The sequence below is a fragment of the Merops nubicus genome, unplaced genomic scaffold, assembly GCF_000691845.1.
Source record: "Merops nubicus isolate BGI_N331 unplaced genomic scaffold, ASM69184v1 scaffold20304, whole genome shotgun sequence".
Taxonomy (NCBI): domain Eukaryota; kingdom Metazoa; phylum Chordata; class Aves; order Coraciiformes; family Meropidae; genus Merops; species Merops nubicus.
Genome location: NW_008606505.1, coordinates 89,602 through 106,516, shown reverse-complemented (window position 1 = coordinate 106,516; position 16,915 = coordinate 89,602). Strand labels below are relative to the sequence as shown.

Sequence of the window (16,915 nt, the reverse complement as noted above, 5' to 3'; positions counted from 1 at the left end):
TTCGTTAACTCTAGCAGGAATTGGGAAAGGGAAAAAAAGTCTCATAGGGAATATAAACATAACTCACTAATCATTATGTACATGCTGCAATAGGAATTTTTCTTAAAGATAAAGGCTTAGATGACCATGAATAGTCACAATCCCTTTAACAGTAACAGTACTTTCAGTGCATCTCTGATGTCTTGGATTTAGTGCTGCTAACATAGCAAACATAATATTCTACTGGTATTTGAAGGCACAAACTACTTTGCTTTTAGATATATTTTAATTGTGTAGTTTTGTATGTGAAAGCACAGATTTCTGGGAGACAGGGAAGTGCTAAGCCACTAAAGGAATTTTCCAAATATAGTTTTGCTCAAAAGCCATTGTTGTTTCTTATTTGCCCCTGTGCAGATGGTACCTAGTAATTCACAGCAGTGTAGAGTCTCATCTTGTACTCGTGCCCTATGATTCTGTAATTCTTCCAGTCCTAGCATGCACGGAGCCTTGATGCCTGATATGAAGTGCCACTCTAGCTTTGCCACTGGACTAAAGGCATCCTGGGGCCTCATCTACCACCAAAAAAGGCAGGAAGAATTATGTATCCATTACAGAAGTACTTGCTGTAGTTTTTGAAAATTTGGTAGCTTTTTATATGCCAAAAATCTAAAAAAATATTAAAATATATATATATATATGCTAAAACTCCATGAGTATATCTGCACTGCAAAATGAAAATGTAATTTTGCTGTGTTTGTCATCTGGTTACATAATTAAAACACTGTGTTTTTTTCATCTTTTTGTTGCTCTTGTTACACAAGCTAGCTGAACTGACCTACCACAACTACACTAACACATATAACAGCTTTTCCTTTAGGTATAGATACACCTTTATAGGTGCTGAGCCTGACTGACTTTGTCTGACCTTATGCAGTTAGTAATTAATGGCACTGATAAAATAATATAAAAGCAGTAAAAAACAGGGAGGAATATCAATAAACCAAAATGGGGTTAATTATAACTCCTCCTTTACCTCCAGAATTCACTGAGATGAAGTTCTAGTCTTGACAAAGGCTTCTGGATATTAAGGTTTTATATACAAGTATAAATGCAGATGTTCTTATTAGTCAAGAAATTAGAAACATTTTAGAATTCTCATTGGTTCAGAAAGTCTTTGTATTGCCCAGGCCACCAGAATACTTTCCTGCTGTTTTCTCTTGAAGTGGCATACAGTCTTTACATTCTAGCAAGAAAATAACCTCAGACAAATGAAATCTTCCTATCTCATTATGAAAATAGCAGCATTACTAGAGCTTTTGGTATAAGCCTACTTATGTCCATAATGGTTAACAAACACCTTTGACATCCTGTCTCAGAAAGTACTAAGTAGTATATCACAGACAACTATCTATTTTGGAAGTATTGAATACATTTCCTACAACAGTGTGTACCAGAATAATATTTATGTTGTATAATACCCATCTTCTTTTCTTCTTAGGCCTTCATAAGATTCTTTGCTATGCCACAACTGACAAGAAAATGGGAATAACGGATTTGCTTCATGTTTTAATATATTCCAGTTACTCTACAGATGTTGTATAAATTAAAAACGTCAAAGGTCTTTGAAAAACAGAAACCAGGAGAAGGAAAAGCAACAGCTGAAATTGTGGAAGAAGATCCTTTTGCTGTTCAGATGATGTACTGGTGTCCTGAAAGCCGAATTTTCTGTGTGGCAGGAGTTTCTGCATATGTGGTGGTTTACAGGTTCAGCAAACATGAAGTAAATACTGAAATTGCAGTAAGTCTTTCAGAATTTTACTTTCTTATAAAAGAAAATAATTTCTAAGTCAAATTGCCTTGCTGTGTCTGTCCTAATATACTTGAATTAAAATTAATATCGAGCTGTATAAATGTAGGTTTAGGGATATTCCATATTAACCCTTCTGAGAGAAAACTTGATCCTACTTAAGTTAGTGACAAAAATCTAACAGACTTTTTGGGAGCCAGCTTGTCATTTTTTTCCTTCAATAGGAACAAAAAGTGCAGATTTCAGACACAGTTTGCTTTTAAGACTTTATGATACAGTAAATCTCTGTTATACTTACCTGCTCTAAAAATACTGGCTGCTGTATGTTTTTATTACATAATGTACATTGTGTACGTACATAATATGTAGTACTCCTTTTAACTCAAGTATTTAATCTCTTTCATTGAGGTTCATAGCGTTTGTACCACAAGGGGACTAAAAATTATCACTGGCTTTAACAAAATAGAAAGAAATCTTCTTTTTTATGGCTTATACTGACTTTGTTTCTCTAAAAGTGGATGTTATATGAAATGCCAGATTAATTATGGCTAGGCACTTGATAATTGCCTAAGCTTTCTGGTTTTTTTTCTGTTAAAATACTCCTTTTTCTTTCTTCATGTCTTAAGCAGTCACTTTATTTTAGGCAGAATCATACAGTTCATGTTCTTTCAACTTGCACTGCAGTCACCTTGTACTCATCATTGCTGTACGGCAAGCCTGACTTTGGTTTAAACCTTGCATTTTTGCACAGGAACTACAACCACTGATAAAAGCGTGGTTGAAAAGCATTTATAACATAAAACATTCTTTCTTAAGTCTATAAAGTTTAACAGGAGACTGCTCTTAAGGCCAAGCCAAACTGAATATGATTCCCTCTCCTTCAGGACTGCCATTCCCCGATGCTGAAGAGCAGTTTACGACTGCCGACACTGTCTTGCCAAAAAGTCTTTATTTGCATCTGCCAACTCTCAACAAATACTGGGGACTGACACAAAATTTCCCTTTCATTTTCCACCTTCCCTGATTGCAGTTCTTTTCCTTTACACGCTATTTTACTATACCTTAGAAAGTCTATACTTCTAGCCTGGCAAAAACATGTCATTTTTGGCCTGTAGCCATGTGCCATCTGGAAATGGAAATTCATAGGAAATTCATTACTTATAGCTTTCTGTTGTTTTCCTCTCATTTCTTCCCCTAGAGGCAATTGTTAAGCTAGCTGAATGTATCCTTTCAGGAAAGTTTTAAAACTAATGAACAGTAATTTCACATTACTGAACCAGTTTGTGTATAATGCAGCTAAAATGAATACATTCAGTATTCTTACATTGTTCCATAGCCAATGCACCTTTTCTTTTATTACCTATCATTTAATTTCTTTATTTTCCTGTCTTCTGCTTTTGCGGCTAAATTGCATCGCAACTATTTTCTGAAGTGTTATGTGTAATTTAAAAGTTTCTTAGATTTCATCTGTAATTAAGAAGCATTTTTAAGAGGAATTATCCTCTGAAGAGTTGCTTTAATGTTATCTAATCTTGGTGGCATAGTCATTGAGTTCCCCTGGGTTTTGTGCAGTCCTCAGATGGACCTCATCTCTTGGTTTCCACATGTTAGCTGCAGGCATGGTGGGGTTGTTTTTAATAATTATGGCAGTCTTTGCTGGAATATGTACTTGATTTTAGGTTGTCTGGCTTTGTCTGTACTGAGACTGAGCTGATCAGTCTCAGGATTTCTTCCCTGCCCAAGGTGAGCCCAAGTTCTAGCACTTAGTGTCCTCTCTTCTTTAGCAGCAAGCCTGGAGTGATCTTGAGTTCAGTCTACAAATCCCTGCATTTTAAAGACCTCATGTTGGTTTTGTTGCCCGACATCAGTCTTCTAATGTTATTGTTGTAGTAAATGCAAAGCATGGAGACTACTCAAAGACTTCCCCATGTAGCAGGGAAATCTGTTGCTTAGAGGCATTGGCTATCCCTGGGATTTCCTGAATAGAAGTATTATTTGTATCATTCCATATCAGATTCTAGAAGCAAGTAGTATGTGTAACACAAATTCCGCTTCATATCCAACCTTGGAGTCATTGCCATGCAGTTATGTAAAAAACATTACATAAGTCCTGTTATGTTTTCTCATTTGAATCTACTCCATCCTGTCTCAAAGGGATATCTAGGTATCTGTTAAGTGTGATTACTCTCTCAGTGATCAGTTTTTCTTCAGTGAAGTTGCTATTCAAAGCTCTGGGGAAGAACCAAATGGGAAAAAGTTTACACTAGTTTGAATGTAGAAAGGAGAATCAATGAGCCTCATGATGGGATCCGCCAAAAAGATCTCTATCATGTGCCAAAATAAACTAATACAACAGGTTTTTACCCCTTCCAAGGCCTAGTCAAAGCAGGACCAAAACATTTTTTAAAAAACACGGTTATGTTATTGGCCTAAATTTTTTCCTTGTCTCTGCAAACGGAAAATAACTAGAACTTAACAAAATTAATTTTACTAAAAAAAGGAAGACACAAAGGAAAAGATCCAAAGAAGAATTATGCCCTTCTAACATGGCAAGCAGAACACACTCTTCAGCAGCTAATCCAGACCTGCATGAAGATTAAGCAGCATTCTTAATTGTTTCAGTCAGCAGCAACTACTTCCAGGACATTAGATTTTTGTGAACTCAATATTTCACTCATTAGTCTTTGAAGGCAAAGGTTGTCCATAGGGTCCTTTAGCTGATTCAGGACAAAAAAAAAAAAATCTGTTGATCTTAGCAAGGAGGAAAAAAAAGTGATATTTTGAGAAACGACCCTTTCTCTTCTGATTTATCAGAATCATTTTTTTCTGAAATCTTACGCGTTTTAAAACAATGGTTGAGGAATACGAGAGCCTTCAGGGCTGATCTTTATCTCCTTTCTGGTACAGACTATGTCTCAATGAGAAATCACTAAGATGGAGTTTGTAGCGTCTGCATCTGCAGTTGCTTCTGGTCACTTCAAAGTACCAGCACCGAAATTACTATTCAGCTAGTAATCCCAAGATGTTATCCCTTAGAGAGTTGTACCTTTTTCTTTTTTAAATTCTTTTCAAAATGGGGATCTCTTTGGACAATTCATGAGATAGAAAGAATTGCCCAGTATTTACTATGATTCTTTGAGATTATTACTTACATAGATTTGAGCTCCCTCTCCAGTTTCTCCTGTGCTTTGGAGTCCTTCAGTTAAGGTTTCCTGAATTAATGGAAAGAGGCCTGGTGGATCTCCTTTTCCCTATCTAGGGAGCTCAGAAGGAAAGTCAAAGGTAACTGGTTTGAACTGTACTTTCTAGAATCTGCCAAACTCATGTTCATTCTAAGGAATATGGAACACACTGTGCTGTTATCTCTGACTTCCTGGCCCCACCTATGGACAAATGAAGTTTGTTCATCAGAACTCCCCACACTGTCAGGCTTCTTCATACTGGCTAAAACCTGTCTTGTAGAGACTATTGTAGCACTAAGGAGGCAGAGTTGATTTTCTTTTAATGAACTTGCTTAGGAAAAAGGTATCAGAGAGTAAGCAGGAATTTTTCATTACATTTATCCTGAAGGATACCTTCTTATGGCGGAATAATATTTATTTTGGGGTGGGTGATTAAATTCTCTTTTCATAAGATCTGAAAAGTTGTATTTCTGTCTTTCACTTTAAATAATAGGCTTGAATCAAAGTCAGCACTGGAAGAACACACCTATGTATTTCTCCATCAGTGTAGGGTAGATGACTAGTTGACTAGCATCTGATGTTGCTGTTACGATGCATGAACAACAAATGTCAGTATTATTTGCCTGCAAATGATAATGATAAGTCTAGGGGGCTGTGTTTTTAAAAAGGCTTGCTGATTATTATTTGAAAGTAACAGAATGTTCAGAAGCTTTCTTTATTAAATTATAACTTAGCTTTTTATTTATTTAAGTCATTAGAGGTACGACTTCAGTATGAAGTAGAAGATATCATTACTCCCGAACCGGAAATAAATCCTTCATTTCCAGATGCCTCCTCCCAGCTTCCTTCTTTAAAGAGCCTTTCAGGCAGTACCAATACTGTAGCATGTGAAGGAACGATGAAGGATAGCATCCCATGTCTTAGGTAAGTCTATGCCATTGTTCAAAGATTTATCTTTCTAAAAAGCATTCCTATCTGTTGTATTAACTATCAATCAACTGTCAAGAAAAAGAGATTAATCATATGTATGTGACACAAAACAAGAAGAAACCAGAATATTGAACAAACAAAAGAATTAAGGCAAAATGACTAACAGGATTTTAAAAGGCTAGAAGTAATCATGGGGAAGATAAACTGTTACTGCAAAGGTTTGACTGTAATTTTCCAGTGATCTAGGAGTAGATCTTCATCTCATGCCCACAAATCTGAATGGAATACAAGCACCACAGAATAAATCAATTCATTTCTGAGGAGCTTTTTGGTTTGAGTTCACAAAGAGATTTCCATAAAGCAGACATGTGCAAAGCTTTTCATCTTTACTTAGTATAGTGCTAAAATCTTTCTTTGTGAAAGAAGTATATGCGTTTTATGGTGTGTAAGGGATGGAAACTCTTTTCACACTTACGAAGCAATCTTTAACATACGCAGTTATGAAACAGTTGCACTGTGTGAAAGTGTATATATGTTTAATCTTTATAAAGAAGCAAATTGTTGTCTGCTAGAGTACACGTTGCCACTGTTTGGAGTAGATTAATATGTTCTTACTAATAAGGCAGATAAATTATGGGTTTGAATAGTTTCAAACCAGAACTCCATACAAATCTTCATAAACTGTAATTTTCCAGCAATTATAGTGCACTACTGATAACAATTGTTCTAATTTTAGTGATTTCATTATTGTTTCAGTCTAATAATTATTAAATATTTTAAAGGCTCAATTATTTCAAAAGCAGTTGAAATGAACATTGCCTGACTTTGCAGATACTTTGGGCTGTTGAGCTCCTGAAAACAGTGTTAGCATTTAAAAACAATATCATGAAATTGTTGTAAAATTAATGGTATTTTTTGGCACCCTGTTCATTTTCCCACCTCATTCAATCAGGCAGTTGAACCTCAGACCTCAGTTTAATCACTAATGTAAACTATGAAAATCAATAGAAGAGACAGAAGTTATTAAAAAAATCCCAATGTGAAGTCTATTTATGACATTGAAATCAACAAGAATGGAATCAATTATTTCAGTGGGTAAGATTTTCCTTTAAAGGATTCGTATTTGGTTTGGTCTGAGAGGGAAAGGAGTTGTTAATCTTGGGGGCAGAGAACCTGTAATGAACCAATAGGTTCTGCTGGTTAGGCTTGGAAGTTTGCTTAATTCCATGTAAACTCACATTAAGCTAGCCAGATGAGTTTTGTCCCATTTTACACAAAGTAAATGTAAACTTATTTTGACAGAGAAGTGATTTTTCAAAGTCAAATAATTACAGCACTAGAACTGCTGGCATTCTTGCTCTTAAATTTATATAAAAGTATACTGTGTACACTCAACTTTTTCAACAGGGAAAGGCATATAAATACCCATGCTTTTCCCCCAGACTAACTGAGTCCAATTCCTTGTCTGTCAGAAAACTTCTATTCTAAGCAGAATTATGATAAAATTAAAGTAGTGCTGGAAATACAGAAAACCCAGTAGACACCTGGATGATGCTGTGGACTTGATATGCAAGTCATTCAGGTGGACACCAGTACAGAATCTAAGATACAGTCATAATAACATAAAGCTGCAGCCACCTACACATGGAGGGTGAGTGCACAACTTGCGTTATATTGATAATGCACATAAAATTTTATATAAAGACTAGCTTTTAATCTCAGCTCTGTTGTGCTTATTTTCATTTCTGCATCTCAACCTTGTTATAGCAAAGAGGTGGCACTTCACACTACATAATTTTTGCTAGTCATAATTCAAAATGACTGAATGTGTTTATGTCTGTGAATAGGTACTAGGAAGAAAGTGATTGAAGAGGCTGAAGTAATGAATGCTTGGCACTTTTCTGAAATCAAAAGTAAATGTTACCAAGATAGGCAAGCAGCAGAGTGGAATAAATATTGTTCTTGCTTATTTCAGAAGATCTTATAATGAAATATGCAGCTAAAATAACATAAGGAACTGATATATTCGTGATTATGTAGATAAATATTTTTGATGTAAATAGTGTCATCAAAAAGCTGTATCCAGAATCTAAGTCTTTGTTCCCACACTTTTAGTATCAGCCCAAAATTAGGTCAGTCAAGGGCTTTGACAGTAGCTCTAAAATTATAAAGAACTCTGATTATCTCATGAAGAAAACTAAAATCTAAAACAACCAAATACAGTGTAGAATAACCAGAATGTGTCAGGTAAGTCACTGAAATATCTGCCTTCATTCTGCACGTACTCCTGCAGTTTGTTTAGGCCTATAGTGCAAGCACTTTGAAAAAAAAAAAAAAAAAAAGAAACAGTCCAAAACAAGTCAAAGAACTAAGTATCAACGTTATTGTTCAAGCAAGGTGGTAAGTGAAACCAGGGAAGTGGGTCAAACATCCTTAAAGAAGAAGGTGTCACAGGAAAATGGGAAAGACAAATTGTATCGTGAAATCTGAAACTGTTTTACTCTGGTCTTATGGTCTTTCACCAACCAGAACTTATTCTACACTTAGAGAAAATCCCTGTGAAATGACATCCATATTACCAAAGAAGATTCTCAAATTTGCAGTGAAAATTAGAGAGAGAAATGTGTTTGGTTTTTTTTGCTCAGGTAACAATAGTCTGAAATAAAACTTAGAAGGCACTTCGAGTTCTCAGTTCTTTTCAGCATGTTGTTAAAAACACATTGGAAAAGTAATATCACAATAAAAACATGTTTTAGGGGATCAGAATTAATCAGCCATTGTTAGTCTAATGGTAGTTTGTTTAGAAGAAGAAAAGAATAAACTCATTGCCTCAACAAGTTGGAACTCACCATAGCAGCGTGCTTGACTCTTGTGTTCCCCCACATCATCAGTTATCCATTAGAAAATATGGATGGAAAGTATATCTGTTCAGCTGAAAGGGCATTAGACTTATATCTTGCTTCTTTGCTCTCATTTACCTGCTTTATATTTTTTTATAACATTTTTAAGGACAGGAGCTGAAAACTGAAAATGCTGATCCACAGACATAAGAAATGGAAGGGCCCCATCACAAAGATACCCTGGAGTATAACAAATTCAGCTTCTGCTTGCTGTGAAGTTTGTTTGAAAAAAATACATCTTCACTGTGTGCAACTCCTGTGTGTAGTTTCAGTTTTCCTGGTCTCAGAATAGCCCCCTCCCTTAGCAGGCTGAGTTCACAGATGTTCATCCCTTTGTTCTCGCCACGAGTCCTCCTGGGTATTCCAGGGCTTCGTTAAGCGTATGATAGTGTCACTTCAGAAATGCACTTGGACATGTATCTTATGAACAAAGGAAAGGGCAAAGCTTTAGTGCCAGCAGAAGAGGTAAGAAAGTGCAAAACTTTGAGCAGAGATATGCTGTTAATAGAAAACACCAATATGTGTCCAGGAAATCACTGAAATACCTACATTCCTTCTGCCCATACTCCTGCAGTATTTAGGCTCGTAGTGTAAACGGTTCAAAAAGTTGCCAACCACGGTGGGTTGACCTTGGCCAGCTGGCAGGTGCCCACCCAGCCACTCTGTCACTCTCTCACCACAACAGGACAAGGTGAAGAAAATGGGTAGAGATAAAGACAGGGAAATCACTTACCAATTACTATCATAGGCAAAACACACTCAACTTCGGAAAAAGAAATTTTATTTATTGCCAATTTAAATGAAGTTGGGTGATGAGAAACACCTGTGCCCCATAGAGTGCTCAAGGACTGCAGTGGTGGGTATCTGCTCCAACATGGTCCTTCCCATATGCTTCAGGGGAATCTCTGCTCCTGTACCTGGAGCACTTCATCTCCTTGTCCTTCTCCCATCTTGGTACTTTTTCTCACATTTTTTTCCTCACTTCTTGATCCCAGGCAGCAATTTCTGCCCTTTCTTAAATATGTTTTCCCAGAGCTGCCACCAGCTTGGCTGAAGGGCTTAGCTGTGTCCTGCAATGGGTCTGTGGCAGAGGCAGCTGGAATCAGCTAGACTGAAGCTGTGTCACACGGCAGCCCCTGGATTCTCTTCACAGAGGCCACCCCTACAGTCCTCCACCTCCCACTACTGAAACCTTGCCACAGAACTTACGTACTTCTGCAGTCAGAGAGGGGAAAAGGTAGAAGTAGGTAAGGGTCATGAAGGAGAAAGGAGATGTTTATGTCTTGGAGATCCAAGTGAAGGTCTCATTCCTCATCCTGAAATACTGCATATGTTCTGCTGTAATATCCAAATCTGGGATACCCAGATATGTGATCCCATATCCTCAAGTATAACAGGTATGCTCTGACAGGGCTACGGAGTTTGAGGAGGCTGCAGGACCTGAGAAAGTTGCAGATGATGGTGAAAGGCATCACACATCTAACAATAAGCTGTTTGGCTCCTCCTTCAAAAGCCACACTGGCTGGTGCTTCACTTGCACCAGCTCCTGTCTGCTTCTTCCTCTCTTTAGTTTTGGCACAACCGCGTATTAGTTCCAACAAGCTGTCTTGTACAACCCTGATGCACAACATGCTTACTCTGGCTTGGTCAACCTGCACTTCAGGAAGTCTTATCTCACTACTGCCAGCACTGCTTTTTGGCTCCCCTAATTTCTTGGCATGCTAAAGTTGGAGTATATTGCTGCATCTGTTGTAGTCTGTTACCAATCATGGGTAACAAGGCCCCTTTTGCAAGGCATGGGAAGTGGTTCTTTCCTGTCTCTGATGAGGCAGATAAGTGCTGTTCATCTGAACTATATACACATTGTCACAATGAGATTCCCTTCCAGTCTGGGTCAAGAATGTGGTTGTTGAGTGCTTTCCTTGTGCTCTTGCAACTGCAGCAACCCTGAGCAAGGAAAGGAGGAGAGGTAGTACACACCAATGGCCTAGGGGTCTGTTCTCACAGCTGCTCCTGGACTGCCAGGAGATAGGGAGAGAAAGATGGGAAAAGCATCTCATGTGCTCAGCTGTGCTCTCATGTCTTTCCTATGACAAGATCTGAGCCCAGTGGCTGATTACTGCTCCAGATAAATGGATTTGTAAGGCCTGAATAGTATCACAGGCAAAAGAAATAGAATAGTGTCCCAAGCCACTGTTAAGGAAAAGCGTAAAGAAAGATGAGGAATGCTTTTCTCATTAAACAGTAAATAAGGGAAGGGTTTGGCAAGGTTGGTGAACCCCTTACAATAATAAAAACATGAGCAGCACAGCACAAACTATATTACTGAAATGGTGAAACAATTTGAGACAGGATACAAAGGGGAGTTATCAAAGATGTTGTGTCAGGTGCAGGTGCCCAGGTGCTGGGATGGGGACTGCAGGGCAGCTTCTGTGAGGAGAGGCTGGGGCTGCCCAGTGCCAGAGACAGCCCATTCTACCTGGCTGCAACCAACCCACTGCAGGGCATGGCTGAGCTCTGCAGCCAAGAGGGTGGCACCTCTGGAGAAACAAAGTTAAGAAATGTCACCAAATGCTCCATGGCAACTGTTGGAGAGAGGGACAAGGAAAATGTATTAGCCCTATAGGCACCAAGGTAAGAGAACGGGGAGGGGAAGGAGTTGTCCAGGCACCAAAGCAGATATTCCCCTGCAGCCTGTGGAGGAGACCGTGGTGATGCACGTTGTCCTCCTGCAGCCCATGGAAAGCCCATGTCACAAAAGGCTGAGGAGCAAAAGGTTGCAGGAGCTGCAACCCATAGGGAGAAGCCCACTTGGGAGCAGGTGTTCTGGCAGAAATCGTGGCCCATGAGGGACCAATACTGGAGCAGTCTGTTCCTGAAGGACTGTACCCCTTGGGAGGGACCCCACACTGGAGCAGAGAAAAATCATCAGGAAGGAGTGACAGATGCAGAGAGTTATCAACTGACCACAACCACTGTTGCCCTTTCCCATTGTGCTGCTTGGGGTGGGGAAGGAGGTAAAAGAGTCAAGAGTGGAATTGAGCCTGGAAAGAGGGGAGGGGTGGAGTGAGAGGATGTTTTTAGTTTTGTCTTTTCGAAGAATTTTTCACTCTCCTACTCTATTTTTAATTGGCAATGTTTTTTTTTTTTTTCCCAACTTGTGTCTATTTTGTCTGTGACAGCAATATGCAAGCCAACTCCCTGTCCTATCTCAATCCATGGGCTTTTTCATGTTATTTTATTCCTCTGTCCTGTTGAGGAAGGGGAGTGAGAGAGAAGCTGGATGGGTGTCTGGCAGCCAACCAAGGTTAACCCACCACAGATATTAAGATCTTATTAATTAATAAATTACTACCTACAGTATGAATGTATGAATGAGTAACATGAATACCTCAAAGTATTGCTATTATTGTGCAATATCTTCTTTCAGTGTATCGTCATGCTAAGTTCTACCAGTCAAGAGCACATATAAAGCAGTTTTATAGAAGTATTCAGTTCTTACATTACCCTTTAATATGTATAATACCTTCACTACCTGCTTTGCAATTCACTGAACTTGCCATAGCAGAATATGAAGATCTGTTAATAATTATGTCAGATTTTATGTAGGAAGCATTCATTCATTAACACTACATCACATGTTATACTCCAAAGAAGAAAACAGGACTTGTTTGCACTAGATGGACAAATAGAACTGTCAAGTTAGTGAGTTTTGAATGTACAATGGTGGGAACCATTACAGAAAGGTACAGCTTCTCATCTTCTCTTGCCTTTTTGCATTTTTCTGTCGTGCTTTTCTTCAGAGCAAGAAAGTTCCAAAAATAAAAAATGTCCTGTTTCAATGTTTCAGAAGAAAGTTGATTATTCATTCTGATTTCTAAAGCTTGCGTTTTATAGCATAAGAAAATACTCTGAAAAAGGAAAATCAAAGCAAAACAATTAAGCAGAAACTATTTTTATTGACCCTCACCTACACCTTCTTCAAAGTTTGTCATGTAGGGAATGTTGGAAGTTTTCAGATTTGTTACTACGACAGAAATGAAAGTCAAAACCTGGAATTCATCTCAAATGTCCCTGTTCTGATTGGAATGCTTAGCCTCAATGTATGGGCATATGGACAATATGCTCCATGTGCTGGTATTGCTCTGGATTTATGAAGCGTTTGTGTTTCACTAGTATTTCCTCAAGAGAGGCAGTTGTTATGCATGGCTCAGTGTGTTTGTTTATTCTTATTTTGTACCTCTTCTTAGTGTTAAGACTCGACCTGTGCGAATGCCTCCTGGATACCAAGCAGATCTTGTTATTCAGCTGGTGTGGGTGGATGGTGAGCCTCCACAACAGATTACCAGTCTTGCTGCAAACTCTGCTTATGGACTGTAAGTAACTCAAAATTAAGGCTTCATTGATTTTCGGTTTATTGCACTAAGTCATGTATTTTTCAATTATACTTGGAAGTTTCCTGCAGACAATTAAAGTCAGAGTAAAATAATCAAAAGGTGCTATAACACAGATTCTTGGGGAAAAATTACTTGAAATTTCACAAAGATTGTAATATGAAATGTTAAACTGCCATTCTTGCCAATATTTTTACTATGCCTATTTAAAAGACTGACTCTTTTCACATTATTCTGTCCATCCTTTCAAATAAAATCTTATTACCTTCCAAATCTGTAATTTTTGAAGTTATTTTGAAAGGATCACCAAGATGAAATATATTTCATAGAAAATGTTGATGTGACTAAGTGTTAAATGTCATTGCTCATGACATCATATCTTAGTTGGAAATCATCTGAGAACAGCATTTGTATGTCTGTGTTAGTCTCTGTTTGCAAGAGGACCAACGACCTGAAATTGAAAATTGGATAAGGAACACTCAAACACTAAGTTCTATATGGAAATGCAAGTCAGTGTGTCTGTGTGTATTTTTTCCCTCAAGTTTAATTTATTTGCCAATTTTTAATATTTTCTCTCACTGAGAGTTCCCCAGATACATTGAAATGGTTTTCACACTAGAGGGTGTTACTCCAATAAAACCTGTAGGCTGTTATGGGTGTTAGGTGTCTGACTCCTACCCATTTTCAGTAAGTCACTTGATTTTCTTCACAGACTTTGGAAATTTTATGCAGAGCCTTTAAAATTGTGAAAAAACATTGTCATTTGGGGGCTCTTTGGTCAAGTCTTTAATGTGAATTTCCAGAGAGTTTCTTATTTTCAGGAATTCTAGAAGTTTGTTTTACCATACCTAGATGCATTTATCACTTGTGTAAATTGTTGGGTTTTGCCTAATTTGCTCATTTTGCACGTCTCAGGCCCCAAGGCAGGATCTGACTTCAGGAATAATCACACCGTTCTCTCACTTGTAAACTACTCTGACAGGCTGCAGTTGAGTAGCACTCATAGTGGTTTCCTAAACATACCAGATTCAATCAAGTGCTTTAAATTGTTTCCTTTGCTAGGAGAAGAAATATTTTACAGGGCAGCCTCCTTTAAAATACCATATACTAAGTACATGACTGTTTAAAAAATAAATGTATGTATCAATAAAATAGTCCAATAACCTAAATTTAACTTTCCTACAAAAGCCTACAAGAAAGACCTATTTCTTTAAATTTCTTCTGCAGAGTCTTCTCTCTTTCTTTCTTGTCTCTCTCAACTTTTTCCTAGGGCCCGTGGCAAGGTACAATCCTGTCTTTCATCAGAATTTTTGTTTAGTACTTTAGTTTTCTCCTGTTACCTAGCCTCACAATGTCTGATGAGGACTTTATGATATTTCTATGAAAGATACCCACAGAATAGAATTTCTGTCTCCTAGGTACCGTTTCTATTCCTGATTCAAAATGGATAAATTGATTATACTTTTTTTTTGTATTTGACTTCATAGACTTGGAAATTAGCAATTAATCTTAAATCTTGTTGGTAGTAATGTCTGTTTAGATTTTCTTATTCTTCAGAAGTGTTATATTATTTATGAGTAATTTCTGATTTTTCTTATTAATTTTTTTCTTTTTAGGTGTAACAAATGTTTTATCCATGCTTCTATGTGAACTTCAATAAGTGTTTAGAAAAACACAGACCAGGAAGCAATGACCAATTTTATTAATTTGCTGACTACAGAGTGACTGATCACTAGCTCTTCTTGTGGCTCATGTTTTCAAAAATTAATAAATCTCAGGTTAATAATTTTCAAAATGCACATGGCTATAATTTTTGTTCCCTAAAGTATTAACAGATGAGACTGACATTCCTCATCTTTATTCCTTTATTTTTCTTCTCCACCTAGAACACGGGGACTTATGAACGCAGGAACTGCTGTCACATATTACACTAGTAATCTTTTTCACTTCGATGTCTTTTCTCTGACAATGGCTATTTACACGTGCTTTAAATCAAAATACAAGAATGCCAAAAACAAATAGCAAAATAACTTTCCCTATTCTTTGTCAGCCAAATTGTGTCAAGAAACATGAAGCGATACAAAACTTTGCACAGAATGGTTTTCTGGCAAATGTGACAGAGTTCTTTTTTGTCCCTGGGAAACTTGCTAGGATTTTTTTTTTTCTTCTATTAAGCAAAACAGGCTTTAGTAATTTCTGAAACAGAAAATGCTACTTTCATGCACCTTCCACCTAAGCACAAAAATACTGCCAAATAAAAGAGTTTGTACACACTTTAAATCAGTGTATATCAGTAGCTACTTAAGCTGCAGATCAGAGAGGAGTCAATGGGGGAAAAAGAGTATGTTTGTAGTATTTCCATAGATGCTGTACTGAAGTCAATGCTGTGTCAAGGTACAAAACAAGGTGTGGTGACAAACAGTAGAATCTGAGCCAGTGTTGTAGATGGTGCTTTAATTTGCCATTTGACAAATAAGAAAAACGCAACCCATTTTCATCCTTTACCTTGTTTATTTGCTATATGAAACTCTGTTTTTTATAATGGAAGCAGTGGAAGAAAAGGTGCAACAAAAGAAAAAGTTTTACCTACCCTGCTTCCCCTTTCACCATCTCATTACTTCTCTCTTTCCTTATTGTTTTTCCAAACACAAATCCATATATCTCCTTTAAGCTATTTTGGACCTATATTCAGAAAAGTCTGGTGGAAATGAGTGTACAGCTCAGTTTTAGTGTGAACCAAGTGCTTAAATATTTTGCAGGGTTTAAACTGACCACCTTAATCAATTACATTATATGATGGGATTTGATCACAAATGGTTCCTAAACAGATTGAATGTGCTTTGGGATTTTGAGTTTCCCTTTGGCTGTACCTGCAGTCCTTTCTGTCTAGAAGCTGAAATTACAGTCTGATAGGAAAGGAGAGAATTCTGCAGGATGACTGCCAGTATATAATATACTAGTTTAAATCAAGTCTCCAACAATGCAGTGTCAAGAGTTTGGAATATGGATCTTTTCAATAGTAAGATGCTCTGTAAATTTATTTGCCATTATTTAAATCAAAACAAAATGAATCAATTTTGCATGTCTGTTTTAGTATTTAATCTTAAAGAGGTTTAATGCTTTAGTGTGAATATGTGAGAATATAAGGCAAAGACAGTATCTGCTGAGATATATGGGGGTTTATATGCTGTGGTTCATTTCAAAGTTTCTCATGGGACTTACATATAGGCATATGTAGCATCTTTTCCTTTTCTTCCTTTTGTTTAGAAAGATTCCTTATCTTCTTCCCAACCTCAATCTCATCCCCTTCCAAGCTGGAGACAAAGCAAGACCAGGGAATATTTTTATGGGTGAGGAGGAGAAAGAGCTGCTGTGCAATGGGCTGTGCACTTCTTCCCTCTTTCTGAAACTGGTATCAGAAGGAAATCAGTGGAATCAATAGAGAGGAATCAAGGCAGAATGCTTTGAAAGGGACTTTCGGGGGCGGAGATAAATTGTTCCCTCTCTTTTCCTTACAGCAAAACTGCAGCCCAGGTCTTATGTACCATCACAACATTTGAGAGATCTTGCCCATGAATCAGACCACCATCAAAATGCCATTTGTAGAAGCATTTCAGAGGGGCAGAGGCTATCTAGCAGGAATCTATACTGTAGCCAAGCTGACAGAGATGGGAGGAAATTTTATAAATACTTTTCAGATTTGGGTATCTCCACAATACAGCT

At 37.5% G+C, this 16,915-nt stretch overlaps 1 protein-coding gene across 1 annotated transcript in view; it reads left to right on the top strand.

Annotated features, from left to right (window-relative positions):
* STXBP5L (syntaxin binding protein 5-like) overlaps positions 1–16,915 on the top strand; it is a gene marked incomplete at its 5' end in the record, with an annotated part of 75,967 nt that overhangs the window by 8,068 nt on the left and 50,984 nt on the right. Inside the window, 3 exons of the mRNA XM_008939679.1 lie at positions 1,560–1,777; positions 5,720–5,892; positions 13,049–13,174. Coding sequence (XP_008937927.1) covers positions 1,560–1,777; positions 5,720–5,892; positions 13,049–13,174 — 517 coding nt within the window. The remainder of the gene's footprint in view (positions 1–1,559; positions 1,778–5,719; positions 5,893–13,048; positions 13,175–16,915) is intronic.